This window comes from Anguilla anguilla, chromosome 4 (assembly GCF_013347855.1).
Source record: "Anguilla anguilla isolate fAngAng1 chromosome 4, fAngAng1.pri, whole genome shotgun sequence".
Lineage (NCBI taxonomy): Eukaryota > Metazoa > Chordata > Actinopteri > Anguilliformes > Anguillidae > Anguilla > Anguilla anguilla.
In genome coordinates this window covers 3,963,989-3,991,466 of record NC_049204.1, presented here as the reverse complement: position 1 = coordinate 3,991,466, position 27,478 = coordinate 3,963,989, and the positions used below count along the sequence as shown (strand labels likewise).

The following is a 27,478-nucleotide window of genomic DNA, read 5'->3' as shown; positions in this document are numbered from 1 at the left end:
TTGGATTATTTTAGCTCTGGGCCTCCCACCAAACTGCAGGCCCCAGGAACCATCACTGCCTTTCAAGGCCCTGCTTTCTGGCACTAGATTGCGGTACAGAACATCCATTGCCACCGTATTACATATTTTCAGTCTGACATTTTAAACGAATTTTCACAAGACGAGGCATAATTTTCAGTGACGGAGAGCAGGGAGTTGAGTATCTGCTTGTGTCTACGGAATCTGTGGCAGCACTGATCACACCCTGATCTTTTCGTCCGTGTTTACATTCCATTACAGGCATTTAGCAGACACTCTTATCCAGAGCGACTTACACAACTTTTTACATAGTATCCATTTATACAGCTGGATATATACTGAAGCAATTTCGGTTAAGTACCTTGCTCAAGGGTACAACGGCAGTGTCCTTACCCGGGAATCGAACCTGCGACCTTTCGGTTACAAGCCCAGTTCCTTACCCACTGTGCTACGCTCCGTCCTATTTGGAGAGTGGATGGAGAGTTGAGTATCTGGTTGTGTCTATGGAATCTGTGGCAGCACTGATCACACCCTGATTTTTTAGTCCGTGTTTGGAGAGTGGATGGAGAGTTGAGTATCTGGTTGTGTCTATAGAATCTGTGATAGGTAGCGCTGATCACACCCTGGTTTTTTAGTCCGTGTTTGGAGAGTGGATGGAGAGTTGAGTATCTGGTCGTGTCTATAGAATCTGTGATAGGTAGCGCTGTGCGCACCCCGATTCTCTCGTCCGTGTTTACAGAGACTCCTGACAGACGACCTGTTCCTCCTCCATCCTCGGCTCCACCGCCGGGACGACTCCGGCTCCAGACGGCCCACGTCAGGGGCGCTTACGGGACGGCTGACAGGTCCTCCATCATTCTGCCGTCGCGGCTAGCGGGGATTTCGCAAAAAAAAAAAACCCCTTTCGCTTTACAATCCGAGACGGGCGCTCGGTGGAACGGAACGGCCGTTAGAATTCCACAGCCTTTGATCTAAAGCCGGACGGCGGCGGCAGACGCCGTATTCCCATAAATAATAAAACATCCATCATCCGTTATCTAAACCCGCTTGTCCTGTGGAAGGGTTGCAGGGTAAATAATAAAAACAGATTAATAAAACTAACTGCGTCAGCCGAATGGCAACAATGGGGTGTTTACCAGGAGCGGTGTAGGGTTTCGGGGGAAGTAACTGAACGGCTTAGGCACGGAACACGTCGATCGTCTCGATGGGTGACAGTTCCTGCGGTGGGCGGGGCTTAGGAGGTCGGTGGGAGGGGCCTGCGGGGAGCGGGTCTGTCCGTCCCGTCCAGGGCTCCACCTTCGTCCACCTTGCTGGCCGCGCCCCCCAGGGAAGAGCGGGTGAGCCTCCTCAGGGAGGCGGTGAAGCCCGGGTACAGGGTCATGATGGACCCGCGGGACAGGTCCAGCCTGGGGTACACGCGCTTCAGGACGGAACGACGGAACAGGATGTAGACCCAGGGGTCCAGGATCTGGTTCCAGGTCGCGAAGCGCAGCCAGAGCAAGAGGTACTTGACCTGGAGCTTGCTGCCCGACAGCACAGTCTCTGCAATAAACACCTGCAGGGAGAGAGCAAGCGGGCAGTGCAGTTAGCAATATACACACACACACACACACACACTTACATACACACACGTGTGCACACACACACACACTTACACACACACACACACACACACACACACACACGCGCGCACACACGTGCGCGCGCACACACATACACACACACTTACATACACACACGCGCACACACACACACACACAAACTTACATACACACACGCGCACACACACACACACACACACACGCACACATACACACACACACATACATACACACACGCGCACACACACACACACACACACACAGTTACAAACACACACACACATACTTACAAACACACACACACACACACACACATACGCACACACCTACAAACACACTACAGGAGTTCCATCAGAACGTTCGTTGAACATTCTAACAAAATACACACATTGCTAACTAAGCTACACATTCACGTGGAATAACAGGAATATTACTGGGTTACAAAGGATGAAAATATTTTAAATTGCTGACTTGCGAGTGCACACCAGCTATTTCAAACTGTTGAACATAGTGTATGTCTTACTTGCAATCTACATAGGACTGTTAACCTGCCATAGCTAATTTTGGCTTATTCTCTAATGTACAAACTTAAAGAGCTTGATAAGTGCACAGCACTTTTCACAATTTGTACTGTAGACCATTTTCCTACATTAGTGCCCGGCGCTTTTCCTGTGGGACAGCGGCTGACGGTTTTCTGTGCTTTACGGACATTTTGTCCAAACACAACTGAACACGCAATTAAAGTGCGTACAACTGTGAACTGGCATGTATTGAAAAGAGACTTAAAAATGATTTCCGAAAGATCTGGCTTTGAAATGGCACAATTTCAAAAGCAGACCAATTTGCTTTCCCTCAGTTGGCCATCTGCAGGGCCTGCATACATAATCATGCTCATAATATCACTTGGTGATATTTGCCATTTTTGTGTGCTTAACAATGAGATGTTTGCTCGACTTATTTATTAAAGCTGTCTTCGAAAAACACTGATACAAATCTTGTGTTCTCTGAAATAAAAGACTAAAAGGATAAAATCAGATGAAAAAAAAGCGGTTTTTCTTCCAACCAATGACATTAGAGGCATTTATTAAATTACGTTTCTCCTTCGGTTATGTATCAAATTCATTTCAGTTGCAAAATTTCGATGGAAATTTTATATTGTGACATGAAGGGCAGTAGCTTATTCTGAAACGGTTTCTGTGAAATTTTGTCTTCACATCCCCGGCCATGCTACCCTGGGGCTGAAAAACTGACTGTTGCCGCTGTCAGTAATCCAGCACCCAACTGCCAACCACCCCTCCCCCCCCCCCCCCCCCATCCCCAGACCCAAAAGCCTGACCCTGGCCATCTTGAGCTCCAAGATGAAACTGGTCCAAGGGCAGTGCTTGAGGATGCCTGAGCCAGCATCGTGTGCCAAATGGGAATACAGTAGCCAGAGAATACATCAACGGTATATCTTAGAATGTCACTCCACAGTAAACAGTTTATGGGGTGGGTATTGGAGGGTGGGGGGGGGGGGGGGGGGGGGGGAGGGAAGGGGTGGTTGGCAGTTGGGTGCTGGATTACTGACAGCGGCAACAGTACAGGTCTGCATAACTCTAGGACTGAGGAAACACAATATATTATGAATACATAATCCATAATCCATTGCCACTTCACCATTTAAGGTGCAAATTCAGAACGTTCTTAACTAAACACTCCAATGCTGATGCAGCAACGACTACCGGTAACTGAATGCAGTGGAGTTCAAAAACACTGACTCAGAGATTTTGAAAAAGCATTTTTGTTTCAAGTATGCAAACTGCCTTGTTTCCCTTGCCTTGGTAACCTATGAGCACATGACACTGATGCACCTCAAGTCACGTATGGCTGCAATTCGGCCCCAGATGGCGGCTAACTGTACAGGACAGTTTACCGCCAGTGCCCAGTGACGATCGTCGTTATCCTGCTCCTCCATAAGCTACTTGTTTTGCTAGCCCTCGCACATTCAAACATACTGCTTAGTCACGGGGCTGTACTGTACGCTGCTTGTCCGTGAGTCACTGCAGCCCTGTTTCGGATGTTCTCAGCGTGCACCGAAACTAAATACACCCCCCCACCCATAAAGCAATCACGCCCAAAACACAGGCTCTGCGCATTGTCTACCCCCTCATGTTCCAGGCAAGGCATCCTGTTCTCATACGGGAATGCACGCTTAGTGCTGAGTAACGCTGTGGACAGAACAGGGGGTCTGGACCAGACCTGGGTCAAAGATGCATTCTGAAACACTTTCAACTCCTCAGGCGCTGGACCAAAATTTGAAAAAGGCTCCCTTGTAGAACCCTGAGGGCTCTCAGGGGTCTGTTACTGAAACCAGAGCACACAATGACACGCAGAGAGAGGAATTTCAGCTCTGAACAGCCGGAGAACGAACACCGGTTCTCTTACAGCCACCGGTAATGTGCAGCAGAGCTGGCCCTTGGGGTTTTGGTGGTCCTAAACGAGAGTGTTGTTGTGGTTCTGTAAGTGCTTGCAGCATAAATCTTGCCCACCTTGAATTGTGTGGCCCAGCAATGGTTGTGGCCGTAAATTACTACATAGTGGTTTGTGCCAGTGGCTGGCTCTGATAGCTGCTGCTTCTGCTGGAACTAATGGGGATAATCGAATAAATTTGAAATATCTAATGATGTGCAGGCAGGGGCTGCCCCAGAGATTTTGGGCCCCATAAGAAGATCTACCATTGGGCCCCAGAAGCACAAAAAATCTTATGTTCAAATATAACCTAACATATCCTAAGTTGCCGCCCCCCACAACCCCCCCCCCCGTCCCTTGACGATGCCCCTGTCTGCAGCTATTGTTATTCCAGTGTGTAAAGAGTGTTTCACACACAGCGTTTTATTTAGCCCAGGTCTGCCCCACCTCAACATACAGCACCACAGAAAAGGGAGTGAATATGAAGACCGTCATGGCTCCTGCAATCAGAAATGGCGGATCAGAAGACAAGGAAGATGGGTGACAAAGGCATTCTGGGAGATGTAGTTTTAGGGGGCTGGGGTTAGAATGGAATGGCTGAATGCCTGTTAGGCCTGAAGGTTCCCATACCCATGCAGTCCGTAACTCCATTGCGCTGCGGTTTGAGGTGAGGGGGCTTATGGGAGATGAGGGGGCAGCTGGAGCCAGAGGTCAGTGAGCCGAAGGGTTGGGGGGCGGGGGGGTGGGGTGTCAGGGCTGAAATTCCCAGGCCTTGGGGTCCTGGTACGCTGAGGAAAGTTTGGCACGGAATGGGATGGTCAAAATCTGAAGCAGCTGGAGGTGACAGGAAATGGCGAAGTGTGGGGGTGCGTTATTATTGTTGTTTCATTTTTTTTGGGGGGCGGGGGGGGGGGGGGGGGGGGCAAGGGGTTGTTGCTACTCGCCTTAGCCGAGACTCCTGACACAGGATGTAAACCCAGGGATCGCATATCTGATTGCAGCTGGCCAACCGCAAGAAGAACAACAGGTAGTCTGGGCCTACAGGCTCAGCGGACAGAACGGTCCTCATAGTGAAGATCTGTCCAGGAAGAGCAAACTCGGTTAGAGGAGGGGGGCCCAGCGTGATCCTTCCATCCGTAGATCCTGGAGATAAAGTTAATCCAGACCCCCCCCCCACCCCCCCAAGAGATAGCCTTACAGTATAGGGTTAAAGGTGAGCTGGGTTCTGGAACAGATCTTCCAAGCGGCATACTGCATACAGATGAACAAAGCCCTGTGCGGAATACTGGGTCAACATTCTGGGTTTCCACGGCGACACCCAACAATGACATTTTAGCCACTCAAGCTGATGCTCTCATCCAGAGTGGCTTACTCAGAGTAGCTCACATTCTTCACATGCAATCCATTTAAACAGCTGGATGTTCACCGACGCGACTCAAGCTAAGAACCACGCTCGAGGGTACGACGGCAGCCCCGTGTCCTTGGGAAATGAGCCCACGACCTTGGGAGTCACGACCCAAAATTCCGCAAACTGTTACGGATGAACTGACAAAGGGGGACGACGTGCGGGGGGGGGGGGGTGGGGGCGGGGGGCGGACAAGTCACGTTCTCTTATTGTAGAGTACATATTGTAATTTGTATTTTCGTCCTAATAGCGTAGCTTGTACCTCCCCCCTAGTTTGACTTAGCATAAGTTAGGTCCGAATAATGTTCGTTGCGTGAACTGTACTGTGTTATTGGCCATGAATAGCTGTGCGAAATGAGTGTCGTACCTTATCGAACCTGTGTCTCGTAGTTCCAATGACCTTGATATGCTTGATATGCACTTTCGTATGTTGCTTTGGATAAAAGTGTCTGCTAAAGAAATGTAATGTAATGTAAATGTTCTGGGTGGGAGGGGGGGGCGGGCAGTTGGGGGCGCGGTATAGAGGATATCCTGGTCTGTCCCTCGGTCGGAAGTCACCCATTCAGCGAGCGGGTTATCTCTAGGCAACACACCGCGACACGATGTCAACGGCAAGGGCGGAAGGCTCCGGAAGGCACTTCCTGGAGGAGGCTGCGAGCGAGAACTCACGCCACACAACGGCACGCTCAGAACAACGGGTTCCAAACAGAACCCCTGTCCAGTTCAAGGGTTCCAGGAGGCTCCTCCGTGTCTCCATAGCGGAACCCCCTGTCCAGTTCAAGGGTTCTAGGAGGCTCCTTTGTGTCTCCATAGCGGAACCCCGTGTCTAGTTCAAGGGTTCTAGGAAGCTACTCCGTGTCTCCATAGCGGAACCCCGTGTCTAGTTCAAGGGTTCTTTGTCAAGCAAAAATCGATTCCATCAGGGGAGCTTTCACACTTCTCACACCCAACATAGAGGGTTCCATAGAGCACCAAAACAGGAGTCAACAAAAGCACAAATATTGATAGATTAATTTAACAAGGAACACTGGCTGATGTTTAAGTAGACTAGCTGTGACATGTTAGTTCAGTCTCAAGTCTCGTCAATAAATTGGTCTGCACATACAGATCGATGATTCTGACAGGAAGGTGACACATCTGGGATATTTTCATTGCAAAGAACCACTGAAAAGCCTTAAGACTGTTCCGATGCAATCACTCAAATCTTTGAGCTTAGTGACTTTTTGGAATTAAGATCTTAAAACCATATTTTCATTTATAACAACAAAGTACCAGTTTCAAATCAGTGGCTCTGCAAAGGACACACCATCTATACTTGTATTAATCAAAGGATGAACATTTTTATTGACCATGCTATCGAGTTCAACCGTCATCAGCTTCACTTCCTCAAACATTAGAGAGTGTTCCATCTGACATTAGATCGGTCCTTGATGAAATTACAATATTTATAATAAAAAAAAAACTGTTGACAATGAACCACAAATCAAAGTTGACGGTTTAAGTTATTTGATTGTTTTTCCATGAATTTGATTTGTTCTAATGTCACTGCTTTGCTGTTTTTTATTTTATTTCTCCTCATTAAGAAAATTAAGCTGATCTCAATGGGGCCTCCGTTTGGATAAAGGATAACAACAATTTACTTGAACAATCAGAGTTCATCTTATTTACACAGCCCATCCTTCGAACAAAATATTGAGAAAATATTTCCATTTAAGACTTGTTTGCACCGGTAACCAGGACGCATCCAAAAAACTTACGGAATAGAATTTCTGATATTAACAAAAAAAAACCCCCAAAAACTCATGAACTGAAATTTCCTGTACAACATTAAAAACTTAAAAAAAAAATTAATTTTCAAATTTCCCAATTACCCTGAGAGACCCAAATCTCAATTCACCCACTCCTCTGCTCTGAGAACAACCCTAACTGAACAAAAAGGGGGGGAAGAAGTATCCCTTTGGATGACGCCATCGTCTCGCAGTGATACCGGCACTTACCAGCAGGGGGCACCAGCAGATGGAGGCGATGATCATGATGCCGAGGAGCTGCACCATCATCTCCACCTCGTGGTCACGGCGGCGGCTGCCGGCCTCCTTGCCGCAGCAGACGCGCAGCAGCGTCACCACGCTCACCGTGTTCAGCACGAAGGACACGGCCAGCGACGTCAGGCCCGTGAGCGAGAACAGCAGGCTGAAGGTCATGTCCAGGGGTCGCGAGCCGATGAGGAAGAAGCACCAGGAGCCCGGCATCTGCATGTGGTAGCTGCCCAGGCCCGTGAGCGGCAGCAGGCCCACGCAGCCCGCCGCCACCCACACCGACACCACCATGGACCACGCCCGGGACTTGGACACCCTGGCGGAGCGGGCGAAGGGCCTGTTGATGCCCACGAAGCGCTCGACGGCCATGGCGGCGCCCAGCAGCAGCGGGCACAGGCCGTAGAAGACCATGGACATGCCCATGAAGTTGCAGAAGTGGCAGCGGGGGTCCAGCAGGCGCCAGTTGAAGTGCGTGACGTGGAAGGAGACCACGATGGACCCGGTCACCAGCAGGCCCATGAAGTCGGTCAGCACCAGGCCCAGGAGGAAGACCAGGAAGGAGGAGCGGGAGCGGCTCTGCGTCCGGCGGTACGACTTCACCAGCACCACCAGGGCGAACAGGTTGGAGCTGAGGCCCAGGCCGCTGAAGGTGGCGGAGAAGTAGGCGGAGGCGATGCTGTGGGTGTAGTTGAAGGGCGGGCTGTTGACGGAGAAGCACACGGGCGGCGGCGCCCCGCCCTCGGCCGAGGCGTTCATGGTGCCGGACGGCGGCGGGCGCTCTCCGAAACGTCCAGGAACCTCACCCCGTTTGTCTCGCCCCGACGGATTTCAGTCCTCCCGCGGCTGGGCTCTGGAGATGAAAGCACAACACGTGAGCTCAGGTCAGTGCGTTTTTTTAAGCCTGGCGGGAGTTTTTCACGTTTCATTTTAATGCGGTGATGGAAAATGCATGTTTTCTCCCCCCGCTCACACTATTTTTCTTATGCTCACCCCAAGCCCGTGCGACACTTACGTAACCCAGACCCAGATCCAAGCCAAAACCCTGTTTGTTAGTTCTTCTCTACTGGAATGTTTGATCACAGCGGACATGGTTTGTTTGCTGCAGCGAGCATTCCACTGTAAGGTCATCACAAAAAAATGTATACAGCTCAAAAGTAAAAAAAAAAAAAAAAATAAATAAATAAATAATTTTTTTTTTGCGAATGAGACTAATGCTGAAAAAAACAACACCAATTAAATGCTTGCCGGGGTATAGATTTTGTTTTTTTCGTTAACCTTACATGCTTCACAAGGCAGTACAGTACATTCCAATTTCTCGAATTGTGCGTCCCTGCTATTCCGAGTGCCTTTTTTAAAGCTTTATCTCTAATGCAATTTCCTGGATTTCCTTTGTAAAATGGCCAACCAAAAAAAAGCCAGCCCCACTGGCTGTCTGATAAAAAGGCTCAGACTGCACAATCGCTGACACCAGCCTGTGGCCCGAAGACAGCCCTGGCTCCGTGGAATTTTTCGACTGCCTCGATACCTGACATCCAGTGTGATGTCATAGCTAAGGACGTCCAAACCCGGCGGAGGCCATATTGGTCAGGGCTGAGCAACCCCGGTCCTATAGGGTGTTCCTGACTCGGCAGCTCGAGAGCCACTGCCATAGACTAGCGCCGCTACAAGCGCCGCAGGCTAAGCTCCGCAGGCTAAGCACCGTTAGCGGGAGAAACGTCACGGATAATGTGACATCACGTTCGGCCTGCAACGTAAACAAGGAAGTGAACGGACGCGCACGATGTTCTCCTCCTAAATGTTCCCTACGGAAGGGAACAGGCGGGAGGAACGTCACAGATGATGTGACCACATTCGGCCTGCAACGTAAACAAGGAAGCGTACGGACGTGCACGATGTTCTCCTCCTAAATGTTCCCTACGGAAGGGAACAGGCGGGAGAAACGTCACAGATGTGACCACATTCGGCCTGCAACGTAAACAAGGAAGTGAACGGACGTGCACGATGTTCTCCTCCAAAATGTTCCCTACGTTTAGGGAACAGGCAGGCAGCGGACGAGGCCTGAGGAAGAGCCTCCATTACCGCCAGATGCACTAATCACTAAAAACGGTTCGATTTCAAGCAATTGAGCAAGATGCATTTTTTTATTATCTAATTGAATAGAAGAGAAAATGGCAAAATGTGTTTTTTGTTTATTTATCAGCTGGCCAGACAAAATGGCTCCACAGAAAACCAGACCGCGAGGCTCCAAGTTTCCACAAACACAGCCCAAAAAACATCATGCTGTCCAGGCAAAAAATGTTTGTTATGCCCCCAACAATGTATACAGTACTATATAGTAAAAGAAAATATTTATGGTACCTCTGCTTAAAGAACTACCGTTTAACAGTCTTGTGAAATCTTTCTCAGCATGTGACTCTCTCTGAGAATGAAACGCTTTATGAATATTCTCACTTCTGACCCGCCCATTAATAGCACCACCATATTGCTTAATTGCGCAGGAAGAAAAAAAAAAGAAGCTCTCTGATCCGAAAAGTAACTGCTCTTACATTTGCGATTTGTCATCAGATCTAGCGAACTGAAGTGAGAGAGAGAGAGAGATTACCGAAGCTAATTATCCAGGCTAATTATACTCCGTCCTCAGTACAAATGACACTCCGTTAAATGAGGAGAGTGGAAGATTCAGCTGTGCTCAATGTGCTGGATCCAACGCGCGGCACTTTTCTGTAATTGGAACCTCGGTCTTCGAAGATAACCGCCCCTGTCTTGTCAGGGCGTTCTTGTCAGCGATGATTCTTTTCGCGAGAAGGCAAAGGCGCGCCGCGAAGGAATCTCGTCCCGGTCCCGGTCCCTCTCCACAACACTCCAATATCAGCGCCCCTCCTCACAGTTTTGAAAGCTTTCCCAGACCAAACCGTGCCTTTTCTAAACAAACTCCGACTCCGGCTCAGTTTCATTTCAATGAGCCCACGTCATCTTCAGAACACAACACAAATAGCTTTACTGATGTAGGTAGACTAACAGATTTATGCGGTGCCTTTTAGATCCCCCGCGCAACACCTCAGTCTAAAGAGACGGAGTTTGAGTTCGGCTTTTCAAAAAGACACACAGAGCACAGGTCTCTAAGCTAGCCCTGCCAAAAAAATTTCCAGCAGAACGGAACAGAAGGACTGACATCCTTTTTAAGAGCCAAGCAAGAATTTACATTTACAAGCAAATCAGTTACTTATTTTGGCAGACATTTTATACCTTTTCCTGTGAGGAGCGTTGGTGTATCATCAAGCTTGCATCTGTTTATTCTGCAGTTTGGGCGAGAGAACGCAAAAAATTTAGTCATGTGACCACATCTGACCAATGATCGGACACTCTTACGAAGGGCAAAGCCCAAATCTGTCTCTGACATCTTGCAGCTGGAGTCCATAGTTTCTCAGCTGGTAATTGGATCCAGACACCTGCAGTCCAGCTTGCCGCCGCAGCTGATTGGCCGAGAGCAAGGAGACATTTCTGGGCTCGGAACCAGATCTAAAACAAACTGGGTTTAATCAGGAGATGGTCCGGTAGTCAGTGCTCGTTCTGTGTGCTGTGGACAAGCCATGGATCAGCACCGAGAGAAACACAGCTTCACATTACAGAGATAGCCTTTACCAAAAACCAGACAGCATCATCAGGCTGCCAAAATTGTTATGGTACCACCGCCCTTCCCTTCCCAAAACTGGGTCAGATTTTATGTCTTCTAAAGGGTGACTCAACTGTGATGGATGGCTTACAGGCTTTGATTGTTCTCTCTCTCTCTCTCACTCTCTATTTCTTGCTCTCTCTCTCTCCCGTGTTTTGACAGAGCCAACAGAATCACTTCAGAGCCGCAGACGTCTGTGGCCTCTCAGATGCTGCCTTCTCAATCACGGTTACGATCGCAGTTACGAGTTTAATAATCACAAGGCCGCATTCGATTCGGAGCGCTAGGATCCACAGATCGGCAAGGCCGAGACTAGGACCAGGAGAGAGGAACGGCAAGGAGGAGAACAGGTAACACAGAACACAGCAAAATATTTCGGCGATGAAGCTGCTCTGACAGGGAATGTTTTACACTAGTGGAGCTTGCTTTATCAGTTCCAGGTACGGGAGATCAGCGAGGCAATGGCCTGATGCTGTAAGCCAGGGATCTCTAACTCAAATCCTGCAGGTCTGCTGGTTTTTTGATGTGCTCCAGAACTTGTGCTCAGCGCTTAGTTTGAGTCATTGATTGGCCGAAGAGTCCACACACCTTGTTTCCAAGGCCTAATTTGGCTGCTGACTGAAAGGAAAGCAGAAAAACCAGCAAAGCAGAAAAACCAGCGGAGCAAACTCCAGGACTGGAGTTTGAAACCTCTGCTCTCTGCAGACTCCGAGCACAGACTCGGTACAGACAGTCTTCCTGGAATACGCCGTGGCTGCGAAATGCTCACGTGCCAATTCAACAGAATTTGTGCAAGCCTGACGGGAACCACGTGCGCTGCGAACGTTTCGCTCTACGTGCTTTGAACCTTCGTACTGTACCCCTTAACACCAAAAGGAAGAAGCCCCGTGTAAATCTTACACGGCCTGGTCCGAGCACCCCAAGGGTTCAACGGAAAAAAACAACAAAATAAACGAAATCAAATCAATCAGAATCGCGTAAAAAAGGCTTTGAGAGGCAGTCAGGCAGAACCGCGAGAGGTGAGCCTCGCGCCCTGATTGGCCAGGGGTCTGCTGCAGCCGCGCCTCAGACGCGACGCGCTATTGGACTCCAGAGGCGGGGAGCTCGGGAGCTAAAAGCTCCGCTGCCATATATTTTTATTTTTCTGAAAAAAAAAAAAAAAAGGACCGTCTGACAGTCTGACAGTCTGTCCCTCCCTCCCTCCCCCCCCCCCTTTCATACGTTTTTGCGTCATTGTTCAGACGGGAGGAAAGCTGGGAGGGTAACGGATAGGGAAGGGATCATGGCTCAAAGGTTGCCATGGCGACGGAATCAGGCTCCTGTCCAGGTCAGGGTGGGGAGGGGCGTTTAGTATGTTTTAAATAATTGTGAGACGGTTCTAAGAAAACGACGTCAGTCACCAAACGCAGAGCGCGGCTGAGAACGGGATTCTGGGAGTCGGGCCTTCGAAGATGCGAGGACGATTCAAAGCCATGAAAACGCTTTGTCGACAGAAAGCAACGCCCTCGAACCCGCAACCCCCGCATTTCACCAGTGACCCGAGGACGGGCCTGCCCCTCGTTAAAACGCTCAGTGTTAAATCAACTCTTACAGAGTACATATGGCCCCTAATTGGACTCACATGCAGTCTATTTCAGTTGAATTAACACTGGACATTATACTGTACCAGTCTAAGCTGCAAAGGACTCTGGTTGCTGCATTCTAATTGGACTAATTGGATCCACTGTAATGTATAGTCTGACAAAGCGAGGAGCAGATCACTGCAATAATACAGGCTATAGACATTACAAGGGCAACGTCTTTAAGTAGCCATGGGGATTGCTCGGAGATCTTAAAATATTAGGAATCCCAAGACGAACCCCTGCTGGGTTCGTAAGGCCATCTCAGCACACACTGACCGAATTTCTTAACGTCGCCTTTTAAACCTGGTTCATATTTAAAATAAATATTCACAGACAGATAGATAATTAGATAAATAAATGCGCCAGGAATTCTGCAGCCTTGGCAGGATATCGGCCTCCGTTTTGCAATCAATTGCCCCGAAGGTCAATATCAATCCGCCAAAGCTCTCGTGAGTAAAAGACCAGCACTGCGCGTGAAGCGCGAGATGAATACATTCCGATACCGTTGGTGCGGCATTGACATTGATTCCGCCAGATGGACTCCGTCACAGTAGGGACGGAGGTCAGATGACTTCATTTTGGAGCAAAACTCAGGTCTTTCACAACTCGTCAAATTAAACGGTTAACTGAATATTAATGCTACACCGTTGTTATTAGAAAACATACTGCGTTGTCAAGGCTCCTGTCATGAGATATCTTTACTTAGAAATAAAATTGAATCGCTCACGTTCAATTCAATTGTTCAATTCACGTTCTTCCCCGGAAGGCATCCGAATTGCTCACGTTCAATTCACGTTCGACTTTCAATACACATAAGCGATGATAACAATAAATATTTGACAGGAGCCTTCAGGACGCAGTTTGTCTGCTAATTATAAGAATGTAACTCTAATTTCAAGTAAATATACATGAACATTATGAGATACTGACACCTTTAATTATGTGTAATTAAATGGAGTCTAATTACAGTAGCTTTTACTTTCTTTAAGATGAACTGATTCTGTGACACCTAATAAACTGCCAATACTGTTACATAAAACATAATTACTATGTGTTATTATTAAAAGCATAATTACCATGTATTACATCGCAGAATAATAACAAGCCTACTGTATATAAACATGCATATAGCTTACATTCGGTTGATTTAAATGATGGAATTGTTGACCCAATTATTTCCTGTTGAAAGTTTCCAGTAATAACATTAAGAAGTAAATGGCGAATTGATACAATGTCGAAAATATATACTGTAGCACTTAAGCATTGCAATCGTAAGCTGTCTAAAATTTGTAACACGTTAAATATTTTATTAAAATAATTACATACAAAAACTATTTGGCAAGCACCCATCGACCGAGGATAAAACAGGCTGCAATATGATGCCAAAAATGCACAAATGTTCCCATCAACATAACGTCAAACAAACGTATGGCTTTTTATGGAGTCGAACGGAGACATACCTTGCACGTGCCGGATCCGTGGTGGCTACTGTAAGGTGAGAACAGATAGAAGCCTGCCTCGTTGCGCTCATGACATGACTACTTTGGTACAACCCTAGCTCCGCACGCCTTGAAAAGTTCCAGTGTCCCGTTTTTTTCCGGAAGGCATTTCATCCACCCAGCCGGGAAACAAACTTACACAGAGCGAGCTTGGGTTTAAGCGCGCTTTGTCACTCTGTTTTCAAACTGATCGGGGACTCTGGCGTATATGTACAGTTACAGTACCACTACAGCTCAGTGGTCCACTGAGGGGGTAGTACTCAAAATATATCCCCCGAGGAGAAGGGGGGAGCGTTCGTAGAGGGAATGACCGGAATCCCAGTCACTGTGCCGAGATGGGTAGAATCCAAAAATCAATGGAGGAGCTATTAGTGGTTTCTAAGTGTCAACGTTAATGTGTTATACCACTTAAAATTAGTTTAGATTAGAATACCGTGTGTGTTTACAGTATTGCACGGCCCTTTGGGATATGTGGTGAAGAAGCATAACTACTTTACGTGTGAATGACATTTTGGAGTTCTTATTTAAAGTGCTTTGGCAGTTCTATTACGAATTAGCCTACGTCGTTGTTGTTGACCGCGCTAGCTTGGTGTCATTTCCCGTCATTACACTTTTAGAAGTCAAGACTAAGGAGGAAAAAGCGCTTCGATAAATACTGTTAAATAAATGCGGACCTTATCTTTGATCATTGCGCATGAAATCTAGCGCTTCGTGCTTTTTTTACAGTAAAGAACGCGTCTGTAGCCCATCTGGATTAACTACAGTAGCCTGTCTCAGTCAATGCACAGGCATCTGTGCCGTGCGTGTTCATTAGACACATTATCACGCAATATTATGTACTGTATTATGTTATGTATTATGTATTATGTACTGAGGAATGTTTCCCGGGGAAGGTACCAGTAACGCACGCAACGCGCATAATTTCCCAAAACCCCCAAAACATTATGACGCCTGCCAAACAGACAGAGATAGCCTGAGGATTCGGACTCCTGGAGTCCTAATGAGTCAATGGAAGATTCCCCCCCTCCTCCTCCGTAGAAACACAACCGCAGCGCCTTGTTTATCAGCAACACATAAATCATTAGTTATGAGAAGGTTCTCTAACAGAATGCCCACGCGATTTACCATGGGAACAACGAGAAAGCCATGCCGAAGCGCACACACAAGCGCGCGCACACACACACACATTTACATCAAACAATTCACGACCTCCCTATTCCAGGAAATTGAGGCTTGATCCGATTATTTTTTGGCGCGGCATCTGCGCGAGCCTGACTCCGACTGCCAAACCATTGACCTCCTCAATCACATATTTAAGCCGTTATTCACGCGACGGCGAACAGAAAAGGGCGGCTTCGTTAGCCTGAAAATAAATAAAAAATCCTTATAGGACATTATGGGCAATTTTCAAATTCAGGAACCGAATTTAAATTAATTTCCCTGAACTGACAGAACTGGATTGGAACTAAACGGAAACCCACATTGTATGCTGTTTTTAATTCAAACCATAATTGCACCATCTGAATTCTGGACGGCAACGAGCTGTTAATTGTTATTAATTAGACGCAGTGTCTACTGAAGGATGATTTATCTCTTCAGAGCACAGTATTTAGAAACAGCTGTGCATGCCAAGAAGAATCAATATCCAACTGACACCCGGCAGAAAAAAACGTTTAAGTACTTTTTTGACATAGGCCTAAAACAAGAGTCTTGGACAACAAAAACACGTTGTAGTAAAACAAGACCAGGTCAAAACCTAGTATATGGCTGGACCTAACACACGTGATCCAGCCGACCAATGGTGTAACTTCATCACTCGCTCAGTCACTCACTCAGTCACAGACATTTGCGTGTGTAGGGCTGGCCCCACTGTTGCGGTCCATCCAAAAAAAGAAGTAAATTTTTATTGAATGTCTCTCGAAGCGAAAGTGTCGGTTTCAGAGTGGTAGAATAATACATGGTTCTTGAGATTGAAGACCACCGACTCATAATAATAATAATAATTTTATTTATATAGCACTTTTATCCAACCCAAAGACACTTAGCTATATATACATACACACACACACATATATATATATATATATATATATATATACATATACATTTAAAACACACACACACACACAAAAAAACATAAAATATATAAACAACAGTAAGACAATACTACAGTAAAGCACAATGAGGGATGCAAAATGGCAGGAAGAGAAACTGGGTGTGGGTGTGGGTGTGTGAAAGTGTGTGTGTGTGTGTGTGTGTGGGGGGGGGGGGGTAGCCTAGGAGATATGAGGGGGATTAATGATAAACAATATTCAATAGATGTGTTTTGAGACGGGAAGTGAAAAGGGGGTGGGAGTCAGAGGCTCGGATGGATGGGGGAAGTGAGTTCCATAGCCTGGGTGCGATATGGGAAAAGGCCCCGTCACCAAAACTGCATCGGCGAAGACAAAAAAAAACAAACAAACACCCAGCCATCCTGTACACAACTCTCCTTAACAGCCAGCGTGACACAGCCGTTCTCTAACAGGTTCCTGTACCCCAACTAAACGGAGACAACCCCTGGGTTAAATTCCCGTGTTGTGTCTCTAATGAGGACGGGACCCTCTCTGATTCGCCCAAGTTATGGGCGGAATTAAACGGGACTGTCACTCACTCAGCCGGGGCACCGGGGCAGCGACTCGCGAGCAGACAGGGTCCGCTTGGTTTCCCCCCGAAATCGCAGAATCCCCCCCCCCCCCCCCCCCCCCAGGTCAGTAATTGTGCTGTGGGCCAGGCGCCAGGCCCACTGGGCAGGCCGTCATTCTGTCTCCTAATTTGCGCCGAGCACCTGCAGCTGACAACACCTGACCACCGCTCGTACCCCCTGAGACAGGGGGTGGGGGGGGGGGGTGTCAGTCAGGTGCGTTCCCACCTGTGCTGTCCACATCACCATGGCAGCAAATTAACCTGCCCCCCCCCCCCCCCCCCCCCCCGTGTATCACACAGTCCTTATCTGATAGGAAGCCAGACTGTTTCAGTACTAACCGCACACGGGAATCATGAACTGTAACCAATCATGCGTGGTCATCTTGAACTGCGGCCAATCACGTGCAGTAATCTTGAACTGTGACCAATCATGCGTGGTCATCTTGAACTGCGGACAATCACGTGCAGTAATGTTGAACGGCGACCAATCATTCCTGGTCATCTTGAACTGCGGCCAATCGCGTGCAGTGATGTTGAACGGCGACCAATCAATCCTGGTCATCTTGAACTGCGGCCAATCACGTGCAGATATCTTGAACGGTGACCAATCATGCGTGGTCATCTTTAACTTCGGCCAATCACGTGCTGTAATCTTGAACGGTGACCAATCATGCACGGTCATCTTGAACTGCGGCCAATCACATGGAGTAATCTTGAACTGTGCTCAACAGTCCTCCTCCTAATCTCACACCATTGATGAGTACTCAGGCATGTCATTTTGGGTCTCAGATTTTCCCTCATAATCCACTAGATTGGCAAACATGACCTAGAGTACACTGTGCAATTTATATATGAAATATATAAATGAAATATATTTTGAAAATATTATTTGATGTATCAAAAGCGGATTTTAATTAAGACCGGTAAACAGTAACTATATCTGATGACGGACATGATGTTACATGTCCGTTATAAAACTAAATGAACTCCTTGGAACAATTAAATAAGTGCCAACTTGGAAAAAAAAAACATCTGTTGTTGGCTTTACCTGGCAACGCGTTTATAAATACCAAACCAAACCTATTCCCGGAGTTAACTGTTTCCCAGAAGGACTTCAAAATATTTGCTCTTTAATGAGTCCCTGGCTAGCATGTTCTGACTAAGCTGATTCTGTAAATGACGAAAAAACACTCTGCATGAATCATTACCAACCAAACTCATGATAGGCATATCTGAGTTAGATCGTCCAGGACCCCATTAAATGAAGACATCTTTTTTTTTCCTGGGCAGAGACAGTAATTTGGCTAAGAGTCTACGCTAAGACAGTGCTATCCTGCACATTTTTTTGACGCGCTTGTGTTTTGAGGTACGCCTGCATATTTCCCCTGTAATCATCTTTTGAAATTAGCTACTGAAATGGGCTTGAGTGCCGTTTTTAATGCATGCAACCATTTGAGTTAACTCTTTTCAGTTCCGAGATCAATACGCGATTAGAATTTTGATTACTGAACATTCTAATGCTGATGTAACAATCACTACTGATAACTGAAAGCAGTGGAGTTATAGAACAGTGATCTCCAACCCTGGCCCTGGAGAGCTACAGGGACTGCTGGTTTTTGTTTTCACCTTAAAATCAGCACCCAATTAAGACCCAAGACACCAGGTGAGTTGAGTTAACTGCTCTAATTGATTCATGAAGTGCAGAGTCACTGAAGACCAGCAGACCCCATAGCTCTCCAGGACCAGGGTTGGAGACCACTGTTCTAGAACTACACTGACATTGAATTCTGAAAAAAAAAGCATTCCAAAGAAAACCTGCTCTTCGAAGGGCTCTGTCTTTGGGCGCCGCGAACAAAAATAAAATAAAAAGGAAGGGCCTAGCCTCTTGGCTGCAGAGACGAGAGTGACAATCCGTGTCGTCTCTGTGGTCGTGCGAGCACTTGAACGGAGGAGGTCGTCCGCTCCTCGCGCACACAGAAGCGCACGGCACGCCATCGTTCTTCGGGCGCGGGGTCGCCACGGCGATTCACACGGCCCTCCGAAAATAACCCCTAATCACCGGTTTTTGGAAGAAAGGAAAGTGCAACATCAAGGGCATTCCCGGGAAATTGGAGTGACTCTCGAGCGCGGCGACATTTTGGGGGCGGGGGGAACGCGCGGCCTGACAGAAGCAATGCCGGCTGGTTCTGAACAGTGAATTTCCTGCGTGTCGCTTGGGGGATGCAGTCCGTGAGAACTCTCTCCATATCCTAAAACATTTTTTAATGGATTTGTGCTGGGGAACATAGTCGGGGTGTCCTGCTGTTCCAACTAAGGCCTTGCCAAACGAAAATGTATTCATATGTTCAGATATGATTATATAAACAGACAGGAAGGCGTGTATTTTTTTTCTCTCTCTCTCTCCCTCTCTCTCAGCCTATGAAGAACCTGAACCAGTTCTGCATTTTGATTTCAGATTAGCTGGTTTTGGTAACCGTGATGTTGGAAGAAGGTATATTGTAAAATAGCTTCTCAAAGCACTACATTGCATAAAATTACTGGCATTTATTAGACATGCTGTTACAGACCAACGTACACAATTTTCCACAAAGTATTCATTTATCCAGCTGGATATACACACTGAAGCAGGTGGTGGAATAATCCAAGTTCAAGTAAAATTCCTCAACCTAGTATTTTGGTCCCATCTCCTGGATTTGCTAAGCAGCGCAATTCTTCAGACAGGTAGGATCAGAGGCGTCACTAGGGAGGTGCAGACCAGGTTAACAAGGTCAACAACATACAACAGCATCCCCCCCCCCCCCCCCCCCCGTGCGACAACATCAGTTGACACAAACGGTTGACCGCACTGGGTGTCACCAACCCTAGTGACGCCACTGGGTAGGACCAATTAGTGAAACCAGGCAGCTGAGTTCATGGGTGGCTGCAGTTTTACTTTCTGACCCCCTGGACTTTCCACTGTTATACTGAATCAACACGGTTTAAGTACCTTCGCTCAAGGGTACAACAGCAGTGGAATCAAATCGGCAACTTGTAGGTAACGAGCCCAGTTCCCTAAACCACTATGCTACTTCCCACCGCACTGACGTTGAGTCCTGTAGAATTCTTTACAGCTGACATATCTATCCTGTCATACAAATCTGTAAGGGTGTCCACGGCAACACAGCAAATCATTTGAAATATGGCAAATAATTTTTTGTGCTGGTACAATGTGAGAGCCCTCCTGTAAATCACAGAGAATTTTCAACAAAACATGTCCCTGCCAGAAAGGCCCAAGAATGTGTAGTGAATGCTTTATATTGACAACAATACTGCAGAAATATTTCTGCAGAATACTGGCAATTTTGCACCACATATTTGTGGTGAAAATAGATTTTTCTTTTTAAAAAATGGCCTGTAATTTGCAGGAATTTAACGGGTGACTAAAAAGGTGACTAAAACATATCTCAGATAGATCTGTTCTCCTTGTAGAAACATGGATATATGTACGGTGTACTGGCCAACAGCGCTTTTTGTGGAGAACACTTGCATGTTGTACTGTACGCGTGTCTGCTTGAATGGAAATGGGGATTCGATTTACGTTTGATTTGACAGTGCGTGGTTTGAGGGGATGTATATGAAATGACAGTATGAAACATGAGCAATGAAGGCAGTTCAGAAGTCTACTTTATTGACCACACACAGAGGGATTCCTCCAGGGTATTCGAGTCCAAGGATGACTTAACCCACATTAATTAACCACGAGAGTCCAGTAGTACATTGACCCCACTCAGAATCAACCCAATTCTCAGCCGCAATACCACCCACAAACTATCATTCCAGTACAGCCACCTTTGACAGCACATTTTCTGGGCCACTAAACATAGCAATTTTTACAGCCAGTTCCTCTCGTAAAGCCAAGTTTGAGAACGCTTCCCACGCGCGCTAACAGGGATGGGGTGTACACAAAGGCAACAAAGTGAGAACTTAAAAAAAAAAAAAAAAAACTTGTCAACACAATCGGCATCCTCAAGATTACAATCATTTCTGTTTGTTCGTCGAAAGGAAACGGAAGAAGGTCCTTTTCGCCGACATGATTTGGTTTTAATCAGAGCGATCAATCAGTGCCATCCGTAGGCGCGAGCGAGAGGTGAGCGCGGAAAAGGGAGATTGATGAGGAGAACAGCTGGGAGACGTGAGCAATACTTCCGCTGAGATGCAGATTTATAACGTCTCAATCCGTTTCTGGGGGAAACACACACTCTCACACAGACAGAGTTATTTTTAAAAGATATAACCCCGATACCATTATGATTTGTCCTTATGCTGTACTTAAGTTACGCACTTCAGTTACGCACTTACGCACATACTGTAGGAAAACCTGAATTGCTTCAGTGAATATCCACCTGCATCAATGGACTGTGTAAGCCACTCTGGATGAGATGGCCAGTTAAAGGCCAAAAGTGTAAGTGTACTGGACCTGCTGCAAATGAATACACGCAAATTCCCGTTTACACAAAGTATTCCCGAACAGTCGAATTCATGAGTTGTTCTCAGTGCAACCACACACTTTTTTTCAAACCTTGTTAAACGAATAACACAAACATTTTCTTTCACCTGGAAGCAGAATTGCTACCGACTGTACGACGCCCCAGCAACAACGGAAAACAGTGGCAGAATCACTTTGAGTTGATGGTACCGATTTCTTTTCGTACTGGTAAGACGAAAAATAATAGCTACCACCAGGGAGCGGCAAAACCACACGAAATCGTCTTCATTGCACTCAATCGGAGTGCAGCCACTCCTAGCGAGTGAAATTAAGAGGAAAACGCAAAAAAGACGAAACAAGCCCGGTACAGAGAACGGAACCTGAATTTAAAGAGGCACGGGGACAAGAAGAACATACAGCTCATACATAACCGTTCCTCCGATTGGTTGATATTTCATAGTCTCGCATTCTCTACAGCAAAACCAACCTTAAAAGGTCATTGCAGTTTTGTGTAAACTGCATATTTCAAGCGATATTAGTTTCTCTTTACAAATGCTACGTCCATCTGCTACACTAAAAAACCTGACATGGTACAGTACGTTCCCCTATGAGTTATTTAATTAAATTTTTTATTTGCACCTCTGTCGGTGCTATTTTATTTAAAAAATCACTCGAATTGCCAAGCAACCATCGTCCACTAACGCTGCCATGTTTTGTCCTTAATGAGAAAAACATAGACTATGCTTAAACAATACTATAAAAGGCATGATGTGTGATTTCGACTTTGTCGGTTTGCTCCTGCATATTTATTTATTTATCTATTTTCTAGGCCTATAGGACTGGGGCCTGTTTCACAAAGCAGGATGAACACGTTAGCTGGGTAACTCCACTGAGTAAAACCCGGAACCCCCCAAAACTGACACATGGACGGGAGTAAAAACAGCTGGTCCACAGTCCTGCAGGTTTTCACTCCAACCCTAACAAAGCACACCTCATTTAACTACTAGAGCAGAGCTGCCCAACCCTGTTCCTGGAGATCTACCATTCAGCAAGTAAGGATCTCATTGTGCTGCTAATTAGTAGAATCAGGTGTGCCAAATTAGGGTTGAAATGAAAACCTACAGGATGGCAGATCTCCAGGAACAGGGTTGGACGGCACTTAGGTCTAAAGGCTACTACAACTTCAACAACGATCCTCTCATCGTTCCTGTACTCACCAGCAAATCTGATCGCTAAACAAACTGCAACCTTATAGAGCAGAGCTCCCAAACTCAAATCCTGGAGGGCTGCCGGGTCTGGTGGTTTTTTAATGTGTTCTGCCATTGAAGTGCTTCGTATACACATCACCGATTGCCTAAAGGGTCTACGCACCTTGTTTCCGAGCCCGAAGCTGGTTGCCGATTGAAAGGAAATCACAGCAGACCAGCAGAGGCTGCGGCCATCCAGGACCGGAGTTTGAGACCCTCTGCGTATCCAAGCACAGGAAATGAGATATCATTGCTGCATAAATGTGCCACGGTCCGTTGACCCCCGTGCCTACAAATCAAACTCCGCCTACGTGCTGTGGCCGGACTGGAAAATGGCCGACTGAAATACGGTCTGACATGCGCATCTGTATACCTGAGCACATGCCTGTAATGTCATAATTATGTAGCTATAGTTTGAACTGGCACACGCTGGTAAGTTTTGAATCTACTGTTCCATTCCTCTTCAAGTTAATTATTTCAAGTTAACTTTGCCTCTTAGGGAACTTGCACTTCCCTTATATATCAATATTTCTCAGTCACTACTGTGGGTTCAAAGTACATGCTAACGTAGGGTTGGAAAACGGTCAGTTTTAAATTACTTTTTAAATGAGGCTCCACCATGCTATTCCCCTTGCAAATCAGCAGTGAACAATCGGGACTCAATCATGAAAAAGTTATAGAAAAATACAAGAGCATGAACAGGGTATGATAATGGAAAAAAGTGTCTCCGTGTGTGTGTGAAAGAGAGGGAGGGTTTGTGTGTGTGTGTGTGTGTACGCGTGTGAGAGAGTGTTTGTGTGTGTGTGTGTGTGTGTAAATCTGTGAATCTGCTCTTTGAGTTTAAGAAACTACACTTTATTGGTTGTTTGAACTTACGTGCCAGAAAGTCGTCAGTCGATTGAGTGAAATTCATCATCATCATCAGCAGGCACTGCGAGACTCAAATAAAGGGACAGGCCCTACTTTCAGACAACCTTTTCTTTAATACAAAGTCAACATATCTACATACACAGTGGTTTTAAACCAGTTATTGTTTCAGTTAGAAGTGACAGTTGGAAAGCAGTAGCGTTTGGCCCTCATACAAAGAAAGACTTTTTTAAATATTTGTGTTATTTTTTTTTTCCACTCCTCATGTTGGCTGTTGTATTTATATATATATATATTTTTAAACTTTTCCCCTCCCCTCCCCATTTCATATTTCACCCCCCTGAAACGAAAAACAAAAAGGAAAAAAAAAACAAAAGAAAAAGGCTCCACTAGTTTGGCTGCTGTTCTTTAGTTTTCGAAGTCTGGCAACTTTCACAATAAGTCACAGAATAACACGTTGAATAAGTTTCCATAGACTCCAGCGGTCTCAGTTTTTTTCTGCTTTGTTTGTTTTTTTTTTTTGTTTTTGTTTTTGTTTCATTTCATTTTTATAGTTCGGCGTGGGTCCTTTTCGCCAAGTCGAGTCCAAAGGAGGGCTTTTTTTTTTTTTTTGTCTTCGGCGTCCCGGTTCTGATGATGGATGGTACACACAAACCCCCCAGACCTCAGCGGGACCCAGGACAGAAGCAGAGGAAGAGAGATCCTGCATCCCCCTTCTCACCGTCCCAAGCGCCTCTCCCTGTTCTGCTTTGTTGTCCGTTTGATATAACAATTCGTTCTGTGTCCCTTAAAAAAAAAAGCAACATGGCCTGTTTCTGTATATTCGTAGAGCTTTCCGACAATGTCATACACACAGAATTCATACGACACGGGGTCATTTTTTTGGGGGGGGGGGGGCAGTGGATGGAGGCATGCAACAGCACAGCTCTCTAAGCAAACGTCCGAAAATCGCCGGGTCTCCCGCCTGTTCCCTCTGGCGGTGCACACACTAAGATCGCTCCTTGGCTGTTCAGGCACTGGACGCCCAAACGCTTCTCTTTCTTATACTATTAGAAAAAGTAATTTAAAAAAAAGGTTTTTTTTTGGGATTGGACTACGTATTTGATGTATTTGATTTTCGAGCACAAACCACGCAAAGAAAATTTTTTTTTAAATACAAAATAAGATCGCCCCAATTGAGGGCCATCCTGACAGGGCACTGTCCTCGAAACGTGGTCGCCTCCCACGTCTGGGACAGGGTAATAGGGCGGATTGGGAAAACCAGATCTTTTTATCTTAAAAAAAAAAAAAACAAACAAACAAAACAAAAAAGCGAATAAAAAACAGATGTGAGAAGCGGGGGGTTGGCCACGCAATGCAGGTGTGTAACCCAGGGAGCTGCAGACCCAGCTGGGATGTCCACGCTGTGCAAGGCTGGCAGTGCTGAGAGGTTTACCCCGGGAACACTGCCCATATTTTTAAAAAAAGATAAACCGAATGATGTATTAAAGGAAAAAAAAAAACAGGTAATGAAAAACAGGGACCAGAATTCTGCATAAACGTTGCCAAGGGTAACAGGGCTTCGAAGAACACCAGGAGATTTGCAGTTAGCAGAAGAATTTCTTTTTTTTTTGTTGTATTTTTCATTTTGTTTACAGAAAAGAAAATTAGGGTCAAATTATACAAATACCTATAATATATTTGCTTATTTACATGTATTATATTCTGGACTGTAACTGGTATTTAACAAATGCATGATTAAAACTGTTAGCACAACTAAAATTGAATAAAACACTAAAAGTGATAAAAAAAACAATTCCAGAGAGGGAAAGTGGGCAAAAGTCCCTGCACTGTAAACTACTGTAATTTACAGTTTGATTAAATGTGGCAAGTACAGCAGGAATTAATTGGTTATAATAAAATTACGCCCCAAATTCAATGTTTAGTAGACCAGTTAAATCTACTACTTTGAAAGTAATACTTTTGCTAATACCATTACTACTATCAATAATAATTAAAAAGCCTTTCTACACCGTGGGCACCAAGTGGTAGCAATTAACGATTGCAGCAATAGCCCTAGGCCAGTACCCTCTCCTCCAAAAGTTATGATTACAAATAAAAATTATTATAAAAAGGATTTTTATTTTGTACATGAGCAATTAAAAGTTCATGAGTGGTAAAAAAAAAAAAAAAATGAAAACAAGAAAAAAGAAAAAGCGAAATGTATACTAGCGTTCGGGATGATACATATTTATATTCTCAGTTTAAATATAGATGTATGTGTGAGTATATATGTATATGCACACATATATATACATACACACAGATACGGTATACTTAACATTTCTACAGTGAAAAAATATAATGTCTTTTAACATAATTTGAACAAATAAGCGTTTTCTTTTTCCTGCTAATATTGTGAATAATATCTGTTTTAAGAAAAATAAAATAAAATAACATAAAAACCCAGGAGAAATAAAATGTAAGTCAGGGGAAAACAAACCCATAATCATAGTAATATGACATTTCATAACGTTACAGTAACAAATAAGGCTTTCTTTTTTTTTTTTTTTTTGGAAATAAGAACGACAACACACAGCTCGTTTTACAATTCACTCTGAAGTACTCCCTTCCTTGTTAAGAGTTGGGTGGTGGTGGGGGGGAAGATGGAGGGGGGGGGGGGGGGGGGGTCGTATATTTGGAAGGGGTGGGTCTTTGTCAGGCAAGTGGGCAGTGTGCTGATACCGCCATTTTGTTTCCGTGGCAACCGTGACGCGGCGCTACGTTCGTTCTGTCCGTCCTCTCGCGTCTGGAATGGAGAGGGTTGTTTCGCGGAGTGCAAGTGAAGCCAAGTCGAAGGGGCTTTTCTTTTGTTTTTATTACACTAGGCCCACGGCTGGGTCCCGAACCGCTTCAGTCAATGGCATTCACAAAAAACATGACCATGGGGAGAGGGAGAGGCAGGGTCAGCCCCAGAAGTGGGAACGAGGGTAAAAGACCACGCCCCTACACCTCGTCCTCCTGATTCGACCCCCCCCCCCCACCCCCACCCCCACCCCCATTCTGGGTCCTGGGAACAGATGCTGGGGAAAGGGGGGGGGGGGGGGGGCGGAAGGGGTATGGAGTGCTGTTCTAGGGAGGTCCCTAGCTGTGGAGATGCTTTGTGAAATGGAACTTGCACGTGCGCAGCTGTGACTGGAGCGCCACTCGCCCGCCCTCCCTCCCATTCCAATGCTGCCACCCAGAGGATGGGAGAGGCATTACACCGTACGCTACCGAGCTTTGAATATGAACGACCCAATAGGACAGTAATAACCGAGGGGGTGGGGGTGGGGGTGGGGGTCGCACTTTCCTAAGCCGAGCTCAAACCGCCATTTTGTATCACAGGATCACACGAGACCGTCGTTCTCTGTACCGCTGCTGCACAGCTTCAGTACAGCTCACACAACACAAGCAGCATGTTTGGTAAGTAACCAAAACAATACAAATAATAATCATAATAATAATAAGAAGAATAATAATAATAATAAAAATGCAAAAAATTCAAATGGGCACATGGGTAAAAGTGAAGGATGTTGGGCATCACTGAGTAAACTGGGATAACCAAGGAAAAGACCTTCTTGAACCTTTTCTTTCTTCACAGTGCTTCCTTCCTCACCAATTGTTGAAGGAGTAGACGCCCCCCCCCCCCCCCCCCCCACACCCCTCCCCAAAACACCAGCAGGACGTCACGTCGAAGAGAAACACTGCGAGCCGCTTTGGTGCCCGTCACAGAAGAGTGATAGAACGGAACGGACGCGGTCGGCGAAGGTTTCTCCGGCCCTTTCTGACGCGTCGGAGCGACGAACGGAGTTGAGCCGCTCGCTGGCACTCGCCGTCGGCTAACGAACGACAACCGAGACCCATCCGAGCCGAGCGTCCAAACTCAAAAAC

The 27,478-nt window shown here is 46.2% G+C and overlaps 1 protein-coding gene across 5 annotated transcripts; it reads right to left on the bottom strand.

Moving 5' to 3' along the window:
* Nucleotides 1-474: 474 nt before the first annotated feature.
* On the bottom strand, nt 475-14,561 carry tbxa2r (thromboxane A2 receptor). 5 transcript variants are annotated; one of them, XM_035415794.1, is made up of 4 exons: nt 14,264-14,559; nt 10,755-10,804; nt 7,470-8,358; nt 475-1,573 (listed from the first exon to the last, which is right to left on the bottom strand). In XM_035415794.1, exons 3-4 carry the CDS (start codon nt 8,262-8,264, stop codon nt 1,253-1,255), a joined length of 1,116 nt encoding a protein of 371 aa, XP_035271685.1. In that variant the 5' UTR covers nt 8,265-8,358; nt 10,755-10,804; nt 14,264-14,559; the 3' UTR covers nt 475-1,252. The 5 variants fall into 5 exon arrangements, with proteins under 5 accessions (XP_035271685.1, XP_035271684.1, XP_035271687.1 ...); XM_035415797.1 differs by lacking the exon at nt 10,755-10,804 and adding an exon at nt 5,012-5,145 and having other exon boundaries at nt 1,293-1,573; nt 14,264-14,561; XM_035415793.1 differs by lacking the exon at nt 10,755-10,804.
* Between the last annotated feature and the right edge of the window lie 12,917 nt (nt 14,562-27,478).

Excerpts from the sequence above, each read along its gene's own strand:
- tbxa2r (XM_035415794.1), bottom strand. The coding sequence starts at position 8,264 with ATGAACGCCTCGGCCGAGGGCGGGGCGCCGCCGCCCGTGTGCTTCTCC. Across the intron at positions 1,574-7,469 it reads TCTGCTGGTGCCCCCTGCTG|GTGTTTATTGCAGAGACTGT; the intron begins GTAAGTGCCGGT and ends CTCTCCCTGCAG.